The sequence below is a fragment of the Nesoenas mayeri genome (genome assembly GCF_963082525.1).
Source record: "Nesoenas mayeri genome assembly, chromosome: 3".
In the NCBI taxonomy this organism is placed as follows: domain Eukaryota; kingdom Metazoa; phylum Chordata; class Aves; order Columbiformes; family Columbidae; genus Nesoenas; species Nesoenas mayeri.
In genome coordinates this window covers 25,331,206-25,352,341 of record NC_137544.1, presented here as the reverse complement: position 1 = coordinate 25,352,341, position 21,136 = coordinate 25,331,206, and the positions used below count along the sequence as shown (strand labels likewise).

The following is a 21,136-nucleotide window of genomic DNA, read 5'->3' as shown; positions in this document are numbered from 1 at the left end:
CTGACCTGATTTCAATTCAGTTTTCCTCATTAGTGAGTAAGAAAGCAGCAGAATGAAAGGATTCTGATGTTTCAATTTTTATTGCAAATCCTCTGCACATACAATGTTTCGTAACTATTTTAACTGAGTCAAACTGAAGAATTTTACATGAACATAACTTTCTTTAGCTGTAGCATGATATATAAAGTCACACAAGCTTCAAATAAAGCTTCAAATATGCAGCCTTATTTTATCGTCGTCCAACTCTACTCTTCAATGCTTTCAAAGTTTTCTTCATGATTGGTGCAATTTCTCCAATAAAAACAAAAAAGAGACCAGTTAGGATTACAGCTGTGAGTGACTTAAAATGGTATTAGCATAATATCAAGCATATATTAATTGTTTTAACTTGATATCTATTATCTTGATAATCTTACAAAAGTTAATTTACTTTTGATAGGCTTCTTTCCATCTTGAGTCACTATGCTTGAGCTAGAGCTACTGTTGCTAGCACAGATTGGATTTGATGATGTGTTATTTCTGTCTCCACCTTCTGCAATCCTTGATCTTCTAAAACAACAGAATAGGAAGAAGTTAAAATTTGATATCAAATTAACATTTGCTCTGGTTCATTTTGGAAAAAAAAAAAAACAAAAACTCCTGATCATAAACACTTAAAAGTTTGTTCATTTAAAGATAAGATAATTCAGGTTAGAAGGGATCTCAGGTGGTCCTCAGGTTCATTTCTATGCTCGCACAAGTTTTCCATTTATTAGATTTGATGCATCTTATTTGTCTTTAAAATCAAATGCTCAGAATTTGTGACAGATCAAAATGCTTAGCAATACCATTGTGATTCATAATGCCCTGTGCTTTAGTTCTCTTTGTGCCTATTTTCCTCTTTGAACACAGCTGAACTACTAACTAGCCCTCTAACAGATCATGAAAGTAAATTTAAAAACGCTCTTTTTTTTCCACTTTATTTTTTTTTGGATAGGAATGTCTAGCTAAAAGGCACAATAACTAACCCTAAGTATTAGGTTGGAATCCTCAATCAATGGCCCAAGGACTGAGGCAGACGCAGAGCTGATGCCTACTGCTAAAGACTTTTAAACAACACAGCATTAAGGTGTCAGCACCACATCACCAGTCGGGGCAGCCTCATACACCTCAGAGCCAGTCACTGATGTTCATATCGCTGCACGCTGAGCTGCCACCAGCAGCCTGACAGGGATCTGCACAACTGCCATAGGGGCCTCTATAGCTCCTGCAAGACCAGCTTCTTAATTGAAGATTTCAAACTCCACAGCTTGCAAAACCAATCGGTTTTCAGAGGACAACGTCAAAGCAATGAAGTTAAGCTCATCATGCCTAAACAAATGATTGTTTCTCAAGAAAGCAAAGCAATGACCCTCTTACAGCTTCATTCACACAACAGTTCTTCCTCACTTATGCCTGAGGAGAAGAAAACTACAACAAGAACACCGCCACCACCACCTACATACAACCCACAACACATAGGGGCTTTGACTACATCATTCAGCTATTGCTCCAGAGATAACTGGAGCAGAAAGGACATTGACAGTACTGTACCTGAAGCACCTAAACTGCAAGGTTGGTCTTTAAACTGCAAGGCTGGTCTGTCACAACACAGATACAACCTGCCACCGGGCAACTGAAAGCAATACCATAACTCAAAGTGCTTTAAGCTATTGCCTTGGTGAGGGACTATCTTTACACTGAAATGGCAACAGTATGGAAAAAAAGCTTCCTATTTTCACCAGCTAAAGTTGCAGCTATAAAAACATTGTATCTGGTATAAAAGCTGACTTCAAGAAGTTCCTCCACCCAGGCTGTCATTCCTGCCCCATACCACCACCATCCTGAGCAGGAAATCAAGGCCGCTCAACAAAAAGTTCCAAAATTCACAGAAAACACACTTTTTCATGGTTTTGGAGGGTTTTTTCCCCCCGCTATAAACCTGAGTCAGTTCAGTTATCTAGTTCATGTGCCTAAGAACTAGAAATTACTCAGCACAACAACAGGCACTGCAGCATAACAGAAACAACTTAAAGTGACTCTCCTGACGTGTTCAGCTACACTGAATCACTCTTGCCTCACCTTTGCAGCAGCCTAAGTTTCATCCTTCCTGTTCCCAGCTACTTGTCATTATCCACTCACATATTTGTCAACATGTTTAACTGTTCCCTAATTCAGATTAACGAAAAGCATTCCACCTGACACTCCCCTAAAAGGATAATTTTGAGACAGCTAATCAGAGAGCAGTTATGCCAACATGGGAATGACCACAGGAAATGAGGACAAGGGAGGGCACCAGTGGCCATAGCAGAGTGAGTGACCACAGCTTAAGCTACCCCATGTTCAGGCAGTATGAACACTCTCCATAGCCTTTACAGTCCAGAGGCTGACACACAGACCCATCAATCCAGGTGGGGCTTCTGACTCAAACTGCTGATTTTTTCTTTCAGACAAGAACAGATATTCAAACACTAAAAACCAGCAGTCTGTCTCCACATAGCTGAGAAGAGGAGGTAGAAGCTGGTGCTACAGCTGGTTTATCGCAGCCATCCTCTAGGCTACAAGAGTTCATTAGGCTGTCAGAAACTGGACAAACATCACATCTCAGCTTTGGTTCTCCTGGCTGTTGAACTACTCTGAACTAAGATGTCACAAAGAAAATTTGGCTTTGTGCTGTACAAAGTAAATGGTTATGGAATCCCAGTTTTCTGTTCCTCCAGTGATCAGTATTGGCTGCTGCTATGGACTGACTATTCCAGACACTCCTTTAAGCTGCCAAAGCAGAAACCTACCATCAAGAGTACTAAAAGTTGCTGAGATGCACTCTGGTCAGTTCTATCACCCCAGACAGCTGACCAGGATTTTAGGAGAACAGGAGAACATGTGAGGCTACTAGGCAGGTTTATAAACACAAAACATCAGCACTGTAATCTCCCCAGGATGACAAGCAGCATTAGTGTAACCTGGAAAAAAACAACAGCATCCACTCATTCTCCAGCTAGGAGGGTGAATTCATCACTGGCACTTTGGAGCAATGTTGCAATGACAATGTACACATGACAAAGGAGCACACAAGACTTAAAAGGCAACTTAATTGCTAGCCACTAGCTGCTTAAAAAAAAAGAAAATAGAGAGCTATTTATAACATCAAAAATGTTTGCCAGAAAGCAAACACACACAGCTAAACTCAAATTAAAAGCCTAGTACAGAACACTTACCTGCACTTCTCTATGGGATGAAGCTGGGAGACAGGTCCTGCTGTGCCGTGGATTTCTTGCTGTCGGCGAATGTTCCTGGGTGGTTTTGCTGCACTGTTCATGTAAGCCATTTTTACTTGTCTGCCTAATACAGAAGAAAGGAGCAGATGATATGTGACTTTTTTTGCCCTCTATGTTCAAAGCTCAGCTGATAATATGGTTGTGTGACAATCTCTAGGTTTAAATTAGGGAAGAAGAAAAAAAAAATATCAGAAAAGTAGAATCTGGTACCAAAACAGTAACTGAACAACATACTGCATACAGTATTTCTTCATATTAACTTTATTATTTCTAATTACATTGGCATTTTTGCTTAGAATCTTTAGTCTAACCAGTAAAGTAAGATTTGTCTACTGCATGCTGCAAGTATTATGCATTAATGTATTGTATTAATGCATGTATTTATTTCTGAGTAACTTTTAAAGCAAAAGTAACAGTTCTTTCTTGATGACTTATAGAGGTACAGCATTAGTGCTCAGTGCAAACAAATCACTAAACCCTACATATCAAGTGTCAAAAATAGCAGAAGATACTGAGTTTTGCAAGTAGAAAAGCTAACCACAGATTTTACCTTTTGGTTTCTCAGACTGAGCTGAAATAATATTTTTTGTAAGCATCTTCAGTTTTTCTTCTCTCTGATTAAACAGTCTCAAGTACATTTCACGCCAAGACTCATATTCCAGGAGGCTCTCATTTTTAAAATCTCTCTGGCAGTGTTTCTTCCACAAGTGGTCAGACTCTTCTACAAATGTCTAATTTGAACACAAGATATCTTAAAGAGTTAAAAAAAACATTTTCAAGAGTACCTGTTAGCTGAGCCTGTAGGCAAAGACCAAGACCCTGGTGGAGAAAGGTGCAGAACAAATCCCACCATACATGCTGTCTCAGGAACCAACATGGAACACCTTGCAGAGATTCTGACTTCAGTCTAGAAATCACAAAGCCTCAAACAGCAGAGCTCCATATCCCAGTTAATGAGCCATGCTTACAGGCTGCTCTTGTGTTTCCAGCACAGGCTCAGCCACACCAGCGGTCAGTTTTTGGCATGCACAGAAATGGCCAACTTGCACTATGAGATTCAACACACTCAGAACCTCGATGTCCAAATGCATCAGAGAGCTGAAGTCCTAACAGTGGAGGTAAGGAGTCTACCACACACGTGAAATCTCACCCCAGGTATTTCCCAACTGGCTCACTTTGCAGCCTTCAGTTTGTAACTTGAAAACAGTTGGGTCTATTATGACTTGCCCAGCTATTTCAGTGGTAAATACTGTGGTGGCTGGTTTTTTTTGTTTTTCCTTAGTTTTAGAAACAGAAATACTTTTCTACCCACGCTGGCTTTTACTTAGTCATCTGTAATAATTCTCTCAAATGCTTTAAATCCTGACACTTGAGAAATAGAGGCTTGATGACAGCTGAATTCAAAGACATAAGTATGCAGGACAGAAAAACCAGTGTAACCCATGGAGAATCTTTATCAAAAAGGGTGCAAGGAAGGCAGAAACAGATGCCTCATGTCCTCCGTGGATCCCTGAATTTAACAAGGTAGAATTTACCGGATTACATTCCTCTATTTGAAACAATTGCTCTGGTTTGCAACGTGTTAGTACAGGCTCAAGAATTTCAAAGGGCACACCTCCTACTTCACGTAGTGCTACAAAAAAAGGACAGTACTTTCAGTATCTCATTTATTTCACTCAGTGGGTAACACCACTCAAACAGTTTAGAAATACAAGTTAATTTTAGCAAGCACTAACAGACCATGTTTTGAAGTCAGGCTATGAAAATATTTATAAATCAGCAGTTCCATACTGACTGGCAATTATATTTGAGGATGAAGAAAGCATCTTGGAATAGCTATTGCCCCATCTTTACTGATGTACATCACTCCCCTCTCTGCCTACGCAACAGAATAAATAAATTAGAATGTGTGATCAAGAAATTATGTAAACAAACATCTTGAAGGAGAAAAAAAAAAAATCAGGCTTTTTTTACTTATAATATATAGGACATTACATTTTAACTAAAGTTGGAGGTTAAAAAAGGGTAAGCTTTCAAAACAAAACTATATTTTAGCATGGCCATAAACCCATTTTTTTTAAAGTGCCTTTCAACCTGCTCTGAGTTACTGTTTGTAGGGGGAGACAATATTATTTAGTAGGCCAATTGTCAGCACAGAGGAAAAAAAGAAATCTGATATACTTTCAGAAACAGCCTGCTAGAAATACCTTAAAGTACTTACAATCAATATTGTTTTGAAGCACACGGATGCACTGTTCATACAGTGTAAGCATCTTTGAAAGACAGACTGTTTTAGAGCCAGAGTAAACTTGCATTTTAGAGTTCAGTCTTCGTCCTGTGAATTGAACCATCTCACTGACTTGCTGGGGTGCTTCTACCACAGGTGCTACGGAAGCTGCAAACAACACATCAGGTAGCTTTTCCTTTACCTTCTGATATTTAACAATGCTTCAAACATTCCACTTTGAGAGAAACAGAGCTGACAGCACATACATATATTCATTTTTCTTGAAATACAAAGTTACCGCATTACAGTTTGTGTCCCGTACATGTATTATGTGTTACAGAAGTCCATTCATCATCTAACACCAAGACAGCATGCACACTGCAAGTAAGCTGCACCAACTCAAACCCACCTTATACTATTTAGCTCAGGTCTGAGTGAGCTGGCTTCTCATCTAGATCACTCTGTCAGTCTCCAGCACACCATCGATCTTCCCAAGTTATCCTAAAGCTGGGAGCTGCAATAGCAGCAATGTTTCAAGACCAGAGTGATATGAAACCTCCAAAAGCTCACAAGAGCTGCTAGGTGAACCACCAGCACTTTGTGTCACCTACCTATAAAGATGGTAGAAAGTTCCTATGACAAAGACAGACCTAGTGCTTCCTCTATTTGTTTTACCCAAGCTTATTTCTACTAAGGCTTTGCATGCTATAAGGTATAGACAGGAGTAAGCATAAATGGAGCCTGTTCTATGCCTTCTCTACATCTATGGTAACTTTCCACAGTATTTTTTTCTGCAACAAGCCAGAAGACAGAAGCCTTTATAACTCCTTTCAGCTTCAACATGATTTCTATATATGAGAAAGGGAAGGTGAGGAATTTCTTTGCCATGGACAGATGAGCTACTATAGTTTATTATGAAAGTGGATAAAGATATGTCTACATAGAGCTGTAAAAATCTGCACTGTTGCACATTTACTAGCCTTGCATACTACTTACCTTTAAAGTCTGCAGCATATGGGGGAGATGAGATCGAGATGCCTGTCAGAAATTTAGGCAGTGGAGTATTAAGAAGATCTTGGAGGGATGCCACCTTGGTCTGTGAACAGTCAAGGAAATACTACTTCAACATTACAAATTTGGCTTTACTGAGGCTTAAAATAAGTTACACAAAAATAAACCCTAAGTAAACCCCAAAGTTAACTACAATAACTTGAATTATTGCTTTTCTGCACTAAAATTTACTCACTGGATTATTTTCCAGCACACTCTTTCATACTCTACTTATAAAGACTACATCACAAAAGGAACTTAGTAGGACATCTGCAATCAGTGCATAAAAAGAGATTAAAGAACAGCATAGACGTATTCAGCTAACAGGCTTTCAGATAAATCTCTATTGAGGTTAGAGGCACGCAGTGAATGCAACAAAGCTGCAAGATGACAAAACCACAATTGGATATTCACAGGCAAACTAAATGCCACCCTGAAAGACAAGAGACAGCTTTCCACCTGGTGCTATCAAGTCTCCTGAGTTGTGCTCAATAAGCCTTTTAGCATAAAATTTTCACAGATAACCCCTTAAAAAGGCATTTAAAGATGCAGCAGTCTGTTAAGTACAGGTGCCTACAAATGCTCAGAATTGTGTGCAACATCTAAATTGGGTCTCAGGTGTCCTCCAATTGTAAACCAAGCACTTAGAGCCAAAAATTTGCATCTCCCTAAACTTCATTTCAGTATCTTTAATAATTTAATACAATTGCTTGAACATCCAAGTTTTTTCCTCAAACAGTTTACACTAAACTATCATACACAAGCCTCTGCATTAATATTTCTCAATCGGGGACAGAAGACTCCACATTCACATTGCAGATCTCCCACAATCAAAGCCTGGAGCTTTCACATCACAGTAAAGATAAAAGACTTAAGAGACCTCTAACTCCTAGTGCACAAAAGGACTCCATTTACAAGGTCTAATTAATACACACGTTTAGACCTATCTTGGCTCAGAGGAGCTACTTATGTCTCTTTCACTTCAAGAGCATAGAATATGTCACATTACGAACATATATAAGCTATTTTTATATGCAATACTATGGTTTACTTCAATGCATTAAAAGAAGAAAGTTGAGTTCCACTGCTTACCTTAGCATTCACTATTAAAGAATGACAGCATCTGACAAAACAACTGTGTTACACAAAAACAGCTGCTACAGTCACAAACCAGGCTGGTCAAGAATGGAAGAATGTCTTTCCAAATGTAAGTACCTTTACTTTGCAGGTAAAGACAGATTAGCTTATATGGAGAAAAGCCTATTGCCATATTGGAAATCATCCTAAATATACAAGTCTATTGTAAACTACTACTATGCAATGAACAATCATTTTTCCCCCATTACTGCAATTATTGGTAGCTACAATGCAGCTGATATATCAGAGCCATGTAATTCATTGCTTAAAATAAACACAGCTGAATTTCACTGAAAATAAATAGTCCAAAGCACTTGTTTTTCTACAGTTTATTTGCTATTTCACAGTATCACAGTATGTTTGGGATTGGAAGGGACATCAAAAGATCATCTAGTCCAATCCCCCTGCTGGAGCAGGAATGCCTAGGTGAGGTCGTACAGGAACATGTCCAGGTGGGTTTTGAATGTCGCCAGAGTAGGAGACTCCACAACCCCCCTGGGCAGCCTGTTCCAGTGTTCTGTCACCCTCACTGAGAAGAAGTTTCTTCTCAAATTTAAGTGGAACCTCTTGTGTTCCAGCTTGATCCCATTACCCCTTGTCCTATCATTGTTTGCCACCGAGAAGAGCCTGGCTCCATCCTCATGGCACTCACCCTTTATATATTTATAAACATTAATAAGGTCACCAATTTGTCTCAATCATGCAGGGGTTTACCTTTTTATTGGGAGTTTCTGATTGATCACCCTCACTTCTTAAATCTTCCTCTCCCTCTTTTGCAAGAGAAAATTTTGAAGTCTTCTGTGATAATGAGCTCTTTGTCTGTTCACTGCTGCTCTTTGGCCGTTCACCTGTAGAACAAGCCTTCCTCTTCCTGTTTTTGGTAACCTGGTCATAATTAAGATAATATTCAAATGACATAGTAGGGGGCTCAAATTCCTCATCACTAGATAATTTGGCTTTGCTTTCTATGACAAGTTTTTGTTTTGGTTTCTTCCCATGCTCAGGATTTCCCTGTCTGGAAGCATCCTTACTAGGCCTTTCCTTCAAGGGTTGTGAATCCTTCTTGGCTACAGAGGAATGCTGCTCTTCTGAAACTTTCTTGCTGCCTATGGATGTTCTGTCTTTGAAGTCACCTTCTTTAGCTTGGGGATTGGTACCCTGAGAAGCATGCTTAGAACCACTCCTGCTACGTTCTTCAGTATCACCTTCTTTTTGAGACTCAGAATCTCTACTTTGCTTGGTCTTTTCACTACAAGTATGGTGCTTATTCAACTTTTTAGAAATGGGAACGCTATTGGAACTTCTGGAAGCCAGTACAGTTGCTTTGGATTCATCTGAAGGCTTAATCTCCTTGGAAACAGAAGATTTTGTCCTGTCTTTTTCAGTATTTTGTTTTCTTCCTCTTTGACCACTGCAACACAAAAAACAACAAAAAAAGTCACATCCATGCTTGATCTGATGCTAAACTCTTGAACAGCCAACCTTTATACCTATATTAGTAAAACTCAAAGCACTAAATCACATCATGTGTCACAATTTTACAAGATCCAGAACAGTGCTCTACTGTCTGCTTATTCTTCTGTTATCAGTACAGAATCCCAGAGAAGCAGCTGTTTGATCTAGCACCACTAAATACTGCAAGAAGAACTGACAGCAGTACAAGTGGGGAGTAGGGACATAAACAGCAGTAGGAAAACATGCCCGACACTGTACTATTTGCTTATAACATGTTGGACACCTCTTTTTACATGAGTTTCCCTGTATGTCTTATAACACAGACATGGTACTTGAAATAACCAGAAGACAGAATTTATGACAGTTTACAACAGGTCAGCCTCTATGCTTTGCTTGTCACAAGTTCTGGTATTTCACTTTCCCATTGTTTGAAAAACTTCATATTTAAAATGCACTATGTAGCAAATCCAAACCTTTGGCTTTCTCAGCTCAATCTCAAATTGTCAGAAGTCTCCAAAACATCTAAAGCACAGTCAGCCTCACCACGCCAGTGGTGGCTGTTTCATTCTGAGAAGAAGTCGCACGTCTTCTGTGTGACTCCTCCAATACTGGAAGATGCTCTCAGTCCACTAGAACATTAAAGGAAAGCCCTCTGTGTAACCAAATCACTGGAGAGCTGCCTCATCTAACCACTACCCCTGGGAAGAAAGAAGTTTCTCACTTCCCTCATGAAGAGCAGAGCAGTGCCCATCACTGGCTTAGCCCTGCTTGTATCAGCTGCCAGTATAAAAAGAAAAAAAAAGCAGTTGAAATCAGAGCACTGGTTGGCACCAATACTGGTTGCTCTGATTTGTTTTCTGATACTTTATAAAAGAAAGATTCATTTCTTCCATTCAATTTATACATTTGTCCAAATGCATATTTGTCTTTCCAAACATTTTCCTAAGCTTTCCAAGCTATATTTTATAAAGTTACACTACATTATAATTAACTTTTAGAAAAAAGTTAGTTCACACCTACCTTTTATTTTCTGGAGAAATAAGTTTTTTCCATTGTTTTACCAGGGTTTTAGCTACATTTCCAGCAGTGGCATGTTTCCTAAAACTGTTCACCGTTTTGCCTATGCCAGTTTCCTGTTGCAGATAGTACAATAATGATAGGCAGACAAAAATAATGATTAACATCATTCACATGATGATTAACATCATTCACATTCACATCAGCACTTCAGGAGAGACATTGAAGTGCTGGAGCGGGTCCAGAGAAGAGCAACACGACTGGTGAAGGGACTTGAGCACAAGACCTATGGGGAGAGGCTGAGAGAGCTGGGGTTGTTTAGTCTGGAGAAGAGGAGGCTTAGAGGTGACCTCATCACTCTCTATAACTACCTGAAGGGAAGTTATAGCCAGGTGGGGATTGGTCTCTTCTCCCAGGCAGTCAGCAAAAGGACAAGGGGGCATGGGCTTAAACTCTGCCAGGGGAGATTTAGGCTGGATATTAGGAAGAAATTCTTTACAGAGAGAGTGGTCAGGCATTGGAATGGCTGCCCAGGGAGGTGGTGGACTCGCCGTCCCTGGAGGTTTTTAAAAGTGAGGTTGGACATGGCACTTAGTGCCATGATCTAGTAAACAGACTAGAGTTGGACCAAGGGTTGGACTCGATGATCTCTGAGGTCTTTTCCAACCCAGCCGATTCTGTGATCCCAAAAAAACCTTCTCTAAAATTGCTACAAACAGTATTATCCCAGTAGTCAGAGAAGTCTTATGGCAGCTAAAATACTTTATATTGCAAACAGAACTGAAGGTAGATATTTATAACCAAATGTGGGGAACAAAATGCAATCTTAATTCATAAAACTAAGAGAAGTCATTTTTCTCCATTAAATGCATGTATTCCAGGAAGTTCACTTGGCTCAAAACTCACAAAACACATACTGATCCAGTGAATTAGATTAATCAATTCAAATTCCATTTAGGCTTATGCAGGTACATTTTAGCATGTCAGAGAGCACAGAGAGCACATGTCAGAGAGTAATCGAAAATGCATCTCAACCAGGAGTAGTATAGGTTAGAGAGGTCAAAGGAGCAGGGTTCATATGGCTCAATTCAGCCTCAGTTTCAGCCACAGCAGGGGAAAACACCGCCATCATCACAAAACAAACCAACCAACCCACCCCCAAAAAATCCATATACAACACAACCACACAAATTTGACATTTAAAATCTGTCATTTTCCATTTTCTTCCCAGTACAATTATTTTCATATTACCATTTTGCCTTCAAGTCTTGCTCTAGGGACTTGAGTGTTGTTTAAGCACAACTATCCTGCAGACTTTGAGTGCATATAGAACCACAGGTAATTTTTTTCAATCCTGTATTATCAGTAAGTAGCTCTGATTTGTGAATGAGTTATATGAAGATGTAGACAAGACCTGGAATTCACTAGGTTAGCAGCAACCTCTTAATGCTCTTGCTGACTACTGAAATTATATTCCTGTGAAGTCTGCACAAAAGCTACACATGTGCTACTCCCACACAATCAGCTCACACCTTAGAAAGGACTTCCTTGAATTCACTTTAAGGATATTTAGCTTCTACATAATTTAAGCAATACTGGTTTGGTGGGTCAGTGTATTACAAACAGATGCAAGAAATTCAGTGGGATTATTTCCTATAGCTATTGCTGTTCTTCAAATGTGTTAAAAATACGTGGAACCCTCATGTAAAACCCACATTTGCCTCTTCCCAAAATACAGACACATTGCTCATAGTAACTTGAAGCTTCACAGATCAGTGTGAGAATTTCCAACACAAAATTTGATAGGATGCAGCTTGGATAAAGATACAAGTCAAGAGTATACTTACTTGGGATGTCTGCTCTTTAAATGCAGGAAACTAACATTGAGCTACTAATAAAAGACAGATGATTTAGACAACTGACCTAAAGGAGGGTTCACAGATATGCATTTTGTCTTAAATACTGACTTGAAAGCAGTTTTACAGTGAGAAGAAATCAACCCTGTGTAGCAAAGTGTTTTCTATATGCTCAGACCCCTGCTCAGCACGATCACTGTTGGCCTTGGGCAAGTTGAATGCCCAGCTTCCAGCGGGCTTTTGGAAAAGGCTCCATGGTTCCCTGTACAGAGCACTAAACAAATCATGATTAAGAGTCAAAGTTACAAAACACAACATGTTCACTGTTTCTGGGATTGCAGACCCCTGACCTTTACACACTAATTCACTATGGAAGAGTTTAATGTAGTATTTTTTTACTTACCACTAGAATATCCAGTGATATATCCAAATCCTGCAGTACCTTAAGTGTTTCTACAATCTGGAAGGAAACATTAAATTTATTTTTTTAAACAAACATTCATAAGTTCTATTCTGTTTTTCTCATTCACATGTTTAAACAAAAAATACTCACTAGTGTTAAGAGCAATATCCAGTAACTCCAGGAAAATGTAAGCACTCCTTTACTGCGCATCGGGGCTGTGCTTGAAATCTGTACTGGGAACCAGTTTTGCCAACCCCCTAATTTCAGTTTGACCAGAAAATCCAGTAGGCATGAATTTACCACTACAGAGATTACATTAAAGATCAGCAATACAGTACTACAGACTACATATATGTCCTGACACTCCTCGTGCAGCAGTGACCTTCATTTGTCACAGAACCAACAGAAAAGCTGAATTATGCAGAACTACCAGGCAAAAATCAGCAAGTCTCCCAGCAGCCCTCCCAGTTGGCAGCATCACTATTTCATCAGCCTGAGCCAAGAATGGACAATAGAGCTGGTGGGAACACGGGTGGTTTTTTCTCTTAAAAAAATAAGTTTAGAAAACCTATCTGCAATTTGTACATTAACAAAATAAGCTCAAGCTAGAATGGCTGTTTTGTTTCATGCTGACAAAGTGTAGAACCGCTACAAAACTCAACAATGCAAAAGTCTCATTTATAACCTGAGCATACATTTCTTTGGCAATAAAATACAATTTATTTGGCAATGGGTATACAGTACCCGAGAGTCTTGAAGCTGACTCCACACAAGCAATTCACCATATCTTTCACAAACTGCCATGAAGCTGTGTTATATAGATGACATAATTAATGTGCAACTGAAGCAACAGCATTTCAGAGTTTTTACAAAGCCTGGAATACTAGTCAAACTTTTCAGATCATTGCCACTTCTAAATGCAATGACAGGAACCTGTAGGAATGCAAAACACACTACCTAGAAACTTTTTAACTATAACAAGAGCTATGCTAACTTAAATAAGTGACAATGCTTCAGTTATCATATTAGATATTGCTTCTGAAATGGTGTCGCAGGAGGTGGAAGAGACACTAAAGTAAGTGAGTAGCAACTTGAAGAAACAATTTACACATTGCACTGGTGGGATATTTTTCTCTACTGTTTGAAGTTTCACTGTTCCTATAATGCATTAGTAGTGGAATCCCAGACTTGACACTGAATTTCACTGTGTATAGTGGGCTCTAACTACATGCCTGGCATGCGTTTCTTCCTGTAAATCATCCACCCTGCAGCGGTGATTCTGAGACCTAGAGAAGTACCGGAGAAACGCTTCACAGCCTGGGAAAACATGAGAAAAGCTGTAACAGCAAGACATACACCTAGGGCAAGAGGTAGCAAATCAACTCTCAGCCAAAAATTTCAGCTAACTACAAGATGGCAGGACACCTGCAAAAAAGGCTTCCTGACCAAAATTTCAGAACCAATATGAAAGCCATGAGAAGTTCTGCTTATCTCCTATTTAATAGTAAGACACTCACTGAGCCAGCAAACTAACAGTATAGGCAATGAAGCTAAAAATAAATTTTGCATCTCAAGAGAACTACTCTTCCTTCTGAGAACAATACAAGCTTAACATTCAACTTTTGCCAGATGCTTCACTTGTACAGCCTACACATTTCATGAGCTTAAGACTTTTTAAAAATAATCCTATCAGGGAAAGAATGTATTGCAAACATACTTATGTAGGAAAACCAAAAAATTGCTTCCAACATTTATCAGTTATCAGTGTCAGGTTAATTTCTTAACTTAATCTAAAAAAAAAAATATATCTCCACTCATTTAACTTATTTTGCAATGAAAAATGAAGTAGCCCACTGCTGATAAGTTCTGTTGTGCTATATAGGATGACTAGATAACAAAGCAGTGCGAGCCACTGGGAATAAAACACATAGGCCAGAGACAAACCTACATGTGGAATGCTAAAAGATGTTTTAAACAAGCTACAAAGAGAATAGGGGTTTTGAGTGTTTCCTCTTGATGGTTTTGCACTAAGGCATAAAGCCAAGTTCATTTCAGAAGAACAGATTCAGGAAGCAGGCAATTACTATTCATACAACTTCAAACCAACAGGCTAAATCACAAAAGTACCTAGACCATCAGCATGTCCAAAAGCAGTCAACACATTTTAATAAAAGACAAAACTTTCAAAGTTTTCTACACCAAACACCACATTGTTCATTTCGCTTCCTTGAAATGTGCAGGGTGTTTCAAAAAGATGGACCCAATTCAAAATCACTATATCTCATGAATGAAACTCCTACAGTCCATACAGCAGGAAGAGGGAACTTAGAGCATTTATAAAAATGCTAATAAAACTTGATAACTCATTTAACCATTTGTAAATTTTTGTGTAATTTTAACATGTTGGGTCCATCTTCTTGAAACACCCTGTATATCACATTTAGCAAATTCAGACAAACAAGACAGAAAGCATTGATCAACCACTCTGACAAGCCTGTTAGGAGGAGTGATCCTGATTTCTGGGAAGCAGGGAACAGCTCAGGCTGCAGTGAGATGGGCAGCTCTGTATACACAGGACTACCAAAGCAGAGAGACCTCCAGCTGCCTTGTGCTGGAACCTGACAGTGTAAGTGGCAGCCTCCAGGCTGCTGGTAGGAATCGTCCATCTCCGAGCCCTTGGCATTTAGAACCAAATCTACTTACAGGCACAATCAAGAAACAAGCAAATTTTATTTGTAGCAAACATCAGTAACAGCAGAGAAACTTTGTATTTATTCTATTTGTTAGAGAGTTCTGATTTCTCTATCTAAGACTGAGAAGGGCTGTTTGCTTCTTAAAGCACAAATACCAAGCTCCCCTATGTATCAGACTTTGGTGAAGGCCCCAGAAAGGTAAACTGTGAGGAGTAAGACAGAGTAAAGCTTGTCACTGAAACTAAAGTTTGTTAGAAACACTAACTTTGGTGTCATTATATTTATATGGTGCACCCTTACAACTATTACATAAAATAAGGCAAAAAAAGTCATTTATATGAGCAAGCCTTCTAAAACAAAATGAAGATTGACTGTTGAGTTGCCTTGCTCTAACCACATCATGTACAATAGCATTTGTAGCCCATCGGGCATTTCTTATCTTGCTGGACTGTATCCTGTAATTTCCCACCCCCGCCAAGTCCTTCCATATACACAGAATATATATGTAACCTTCCACCGGTTTTCAGAGTATTTAACCTCACATATCACTATCAGCTATACCCTCATGGAAAAACTCTGACTTTAAAAGAGAAGGCAAACTTTATAAAAAAACTTTGAGGAACATAGAAGCTACCTCTATATAGAGACCCTGAGCTATTCTATATAATTCCTAAATACTGATTTCTAAAGAATGATCCAAAGCCCTTAGGATTGTTGTTTTTCCAATAAATGACTTTCCAAGCAAGCCCAAGATACATATCTTTATGAAATGTAAACAGAAAGAGTCAGAGCCTTATAGACAAAGAGAGCTGGCACATACATACCCGTGTGAGAGGAAAGCAAAGGTGACAACAGGAGCTAGAGCAAGCTAAGATGAAGGAGAGGAGAGAAAGCAGGTATGCAAAGCTGAGAGCAATGGTAATGAGCAATGGGTAAGAGCCATGTGAGCAAACAAAATTTTCCAGAGTAAAACTGAAAGCAAAGTGACAATAACAACAGATCCCAGCTGTGCTAAGTTTGGTCTCTTCCCATTGGACCAGTTTTGCTCCACTATCCCTTAAACAAGTGTTGTAACATCTCCTCACTGTTTCTAGCTGAGCCTGGACCCTCAGGATGAGACCCATTAGCAGGTCCCCAGGTCACATGTGGTCAAGGGATTGACTCAACATTTCACCACAGTCACTCTTCCCTGCTTTCTCTCCTTCGCTGCTCACTCACTAGCTGCATCTCTCAAAGCAATCCCCCACGATTCTTTAGCTCATTCTCTTCTATAATGCAGCCCATGAAATTTCACCAAGTCCATAACTTTTGGCTGAACTAGACATCTCATCTGAAAGAGCATCAAGACTTTCAAGACAACATGTCAGAAAAACCCAACATATCCAAGTAAGTCATTCATATGCCCTCAGTTTAAAAAAAAAAAAAAAAAACAAAAAAAACAAAACACACAACCCACACACAACTATTTGCCTAAAAAAATTGTCTAACTTTGTTTTCAGCTAATAAATCCAGTGATCTCTTAATTAAAGAGTCTTCTTTCAAACACCTTGTACAACAGAGAAATGTAAACACTACTCACACACTTTACCTTGTTTTTTTTAGTTTCAGTAAGTTATGCTAGCCAGACCTATAGCCATTCTCTGGCTGTCTTACTGTCTTTCCAGCTTGGCAGTGTTGTTTTTAAAAACAGTCCCCAGAACAGGACATAATATTCCTGTAACTGTCCCTCTAATGCTATATAGCAGTAATAACATAACCCCACTAAGCTACCCAAAGAGAGAATTTATTCCATGAGCCACTGCATTGTACTGCAATTTCATGCTCAACTGGTAATACATCAGAGCTCCAAATCATTTTCTGAGTCAATGCTTTCCAAAATACAGTCTCCTATCCTGACTGACCTATATTCATAGCTCCTAGCTGTGACTTTCCACTGAGCCATGCTAAAATGTGTGTTGCTCAAATGACTGTAGCCAGCACATGATCAAAGCTGGATTCTAGAAGAGTCTCTCTCCATCTACACAAATTACTTCAGTAGTTGTAGCACTTCCCTAGAATGCTTGCTGTCTTCTAAACTAAGAAAGATTTGAGCAGCATCATGTCAAGAATAGATACGTAATCACCACGCCCACCCCCTCCAGAAAAAAACCAAAACAAAACAAAAAAACCACACACACCACAAACCCACAACCAAAACCACAGATCAACATTTTTTCCTGATAAAGTCTGGCACTGATTTTAGGTGAGTGCAACTGAAATCCATTTTATGTATTGCATCGGGCCCATAACATTGCTACTGTAATCAGCATCATACAGAAGTCAAATGTGGAAGAGATTTGCATGTATTTATGACAGTTAGTGTCAGCTGAATACAATTTGAGATAAATTGGGCAGTACATATCTAGATAAAGCCTCATTGAGTGGCATGGATCATAGCACCATCCTTTAACTCTACATCAGTTACATCTTATATGCAACATCATGCAGCTGCTCAATACATTCCTTCATGATCAATGTGAAAGAAGCCTATTTCATTTACCTATAAGAACAATAGCACAGTACTTTTTTCCCCCCTCTTGCTGAACTTCCCTAGCATCTGGAACATAGTTCAAAACCTAAATCATTAGTTCTGTTCATTCTTTGGTCAATTCTTTGAAAACCTAATGGGATTGCTATCAAACCTCACACATTAAGAAGCTTTTGACATGAATGATCAATATTCCACATCTTCTGCGGTTACTATCAAATCAAAAAGTATTTAGCAACTATTAAAGAGTGCTAACACAAATATTACTCTGATGTATGGAACAGAAATATTTGACAACACCAACACTTACCTACATACACATCTGTAATATTGACTTATTCTTTCCACACATACCTAAAACTTTCCTCTTTGTTTTTAAACATAACCACATATTTTCTATGACTAGATTTACCTTTTATTAGCAGTGCATTTCATGACCACCAATTTCTTGCTATCAGTTTCTCACTTCCCCTACCACTCCTTAGACCCTGTTATCCATAAATACATCTGTTTCACTAGGCACAGTTTTACCAGAGCCAGCAGAAGTGCTGCAGCACCACCATTAGTCCCATTTTATGCAGCACCTGCTTTACAGTCCTGCTACATGAAAACTGTGCATCTCAGTTGCACCACTTGGCACAAAGCCAAATCTGCCAGGGCTATTCACATTTTTCACTTGAAACTTATTCTTTTGGGATCACTTAAAAATTAATTACCTCTAGAATTTTTTCTTTCTTTCCCCTTTCAATCTCTTGTTCAGAACAGCATATCAACACCAACCATCCTCATTCTTTGAGGGGCAGCCCAGGCTCTGAAGGAAGCAGAAGCAAAGCAATATAAGCCAAATTGGCCTCAGCATTTTACAAACCAATGAATCACATTTGACTGAAGAAGGTGTATTGAAAACGGTGAGATTTTTTTTTTGAGGGTTGAATTCACTTTGAAAGTACAGAATGCATTTGATTGAGAGAGTCCAGCACAGAGCCACAAAGTTGTTTAAGGGACTGGAACATCTCCCTTATGAGGAACGGCTGAGGGAGCTGGGGCTCTTTAGCTTGGAGTAGACTGAGGGGTGCCCTCACTTACATTTATAAATAGGTAAAGGGTGAGTGTCACAAGGATGGAGCCAGGCTCTTCAGAGCCTGGGCTGCCTCTCAAAGCACAAGGATGTCTTTTGCACCCTGGAGTCCGTGCTTATCTCCCCATCTGTCTCAGTACCTCGAGTGTTGAGCACAGCTTCTGTAGGCTGCTCTGATCCATCTCCCCGCTGATGTTTTCCTGCTTCCAGTAATCCTTATCTAGTCCTTGCAGCTAACAGAGCAGCCCCGCTATCCTACAGAGATTGTTAATTTCTTTCAGAGATAAGAGCAGCTTTGTTCTTCTTGCACCAGGAATAACAAATGCATAGGGTGCGACAGCTCCCACTGCTCTTGCTGCGCACCATTAAAACAAAGCTGAAACACCTATTTCACTGAGAAAAAGCTCTGTTTACAAACACAGAAATTAGCTCTCCATCTGCTGTGTTTTGACCTCCTGGCCAGGCTGACAAGACCTCACACAATCAGCGTTACCTGTCAGATGTAACGACATGACACACAGCTCTGGCTGCCCTTGTCCTCCTCACCTGACTGCACACAGGGCCTCTCGGACACCCTAACAAAGCTTTAGCCCGCGAAATAACCACGCGTGGCCAAACCGCTCCCCAGCCTCTCCTGGCCATGGCGATGGAGGGAAACACAACAGAGACCCAGGGCCGAAGTCTCTCACACAGGCTCTCCCTCGGCGGCCCAGCCGGCTCAGACACCCGTTCCTGCTGGGCAGGGCCCGGCACCCGCCGCCACAGGGGGACAGCGGGGCCCGGCCCCTCAGCGCGGCTGCGACAGCGGCTCGGCTGCTGCCGCCACGGCACGGCCACACGCAGCGCCACTCGCACCGCTACTGCGTTACATCATACACGTAAACATAAAGAGTGCACGTTAAGAAAGCGAAGCGGCCTCCTATCGGCCCCGGGTGGAACCCGCACCCCCCCCCCCCCCCCCTCCGCGAAACAAGCGCGGCCGCGGGGCGGGTACCTGCGCGGCGTCCTGCGCGCAGCTCAGCCGCTCCTTCAGCTCCAGCACCCTCCGCGCAGCGCCCCGCCCCTCAGCCATGGCACCGACCGCCCGCCCGGCCCCCGCGCTCCCCTTTTGTAGGAGCGCCCGCCGCGCCATAGGCGGTGCAGCGGCCCGGCCTCGGGGCTGCGGGACTCAGGGCCATCTGAGCAGCCACGCACTGCTCATCCGAACTCAGCTGAGCTGAGCCGTGTCCCGGGCCGCCCTCTGACTTTTTCCCGGGGACTTCACAGATGGGGCTCCATCACAGAACCACAGAATGTCAGGGATTGGAAGGGACCTCAAAAGTTCATCTAGTCCAGTCCCCCTGCTGGAGCAGGAACAACCAGATGGGGTTACACGGGAAGGCATCCAGGCAGGTTTTGAATGTCTCCAGAGTAGAAGACTCCACAGTCCCCCTGGGCAGCCTGTTCCAGTGCTCTGTCACCCTCACTGAAAAGTTTCTTCTCAAATTTAAATGGAACCTCCTGTGTTCCAATTTGAACCTATTACCCCTTGTGCTATCATTGGTTGTCATCGAGAAGAGCCTGGCTCCGTCCTCGTGACACTCACCCTTTATATATTTATAAACATTAATGAGGTCACCCCTCAGTCTCCTCCAAGCTAAAGAGCCCCAGCTCCCCCAGCCTTTCCTCATAAGGGAGGTGCTCCACTCCCTTCATCATCTTTGTTGCCCTACGCTGGACCCTCTCCAGCAGTTCCCTGTCCTTCTGGAACTGAGGGGCCCAGAACTGGACACAATATTCCAGATGTGGTCTCCATGGCCAGGGCCAGAGCTGTGCCTGGGCCATGCTGACAGCCCGGGCTCTGGTCTCCTGTCACCGAGGCAAGCACAGCCATGAGGGCCTGACCCAAAGCTCTTCAGTGCTGGTCTGTTTGCTGATAACCACAGTTGACCTGGTCGTTTGCTACCAAACTATCAGCAACGATAAAGACTACATGCTTTTTCTTTCTTCTGCCTCTTTCAACTTTATTTAAATACACAATGTGCAAAGTAGGTCCATCGGTACAGGTGTGTGGAGAAGCCCTGAGAGGTCCCTGCCCCTGGGGTGCACCGGGAAGTATATGGGACATCGCTGGCATCAGAGTCATTTGCAATTGCTCATGCAAACTGGTTGGGTTCCTTGTAGGTAATTCTAAGGTCCATTGCATTTCTGTTGCTTCTATGTGGCTGTAAGGCTGCTTAGCGACCATTGAGTACAACAGCACACACAGGGTTAGTAAGGCCAAGGCCGTGAAGATGTGACTGGTGCCCACAGGCACGTTCCTGCAGCCCTAGCCGGCAGGTGAAGGCAGCGCTCCGGTTGAAGCTGTCCTCCTTTCTGTCCTGCCTTATTTACAGCCTGATGGCTAATGCTTTTTTT

At 41.1% G+C, this 21,136-nt stretch overlaps 1 protein-coding gene across 1 annotated transcript; it reads right to left on the bottom strand.

Annotated features, from left to right (window-relative positions):
- Positions 1–229: 229 nt before the first annotated feature.
- LOC308038616 (elongin-A-like) lies at positions 230–19,811 on the bottom strand (the record flags this gene model as incomplete). The annotated part of the gene is made up of 11 exons (XM_080341394.1): positions 230–291; positions 431–549; positions 3,237–3,360; positions 3,847–4,027; positions 4,832–4,929; positions 5,518–5,682; positions 6,520–6,619; positions 8,425–9,121; positions 10,186–10,298; positions 12,442–12,498; positions 19,734–19,811. The coding sequence occupies 11 exons, from the start codon at positions 19,809–19,811 to the stop codon at positions 230–232; spliced, it is 1,794 nt and encodes a 597-aa protein (XP_080197520.1).
- Positions 19,812–21,136: the final 1,325 nt, after the last annotated feature.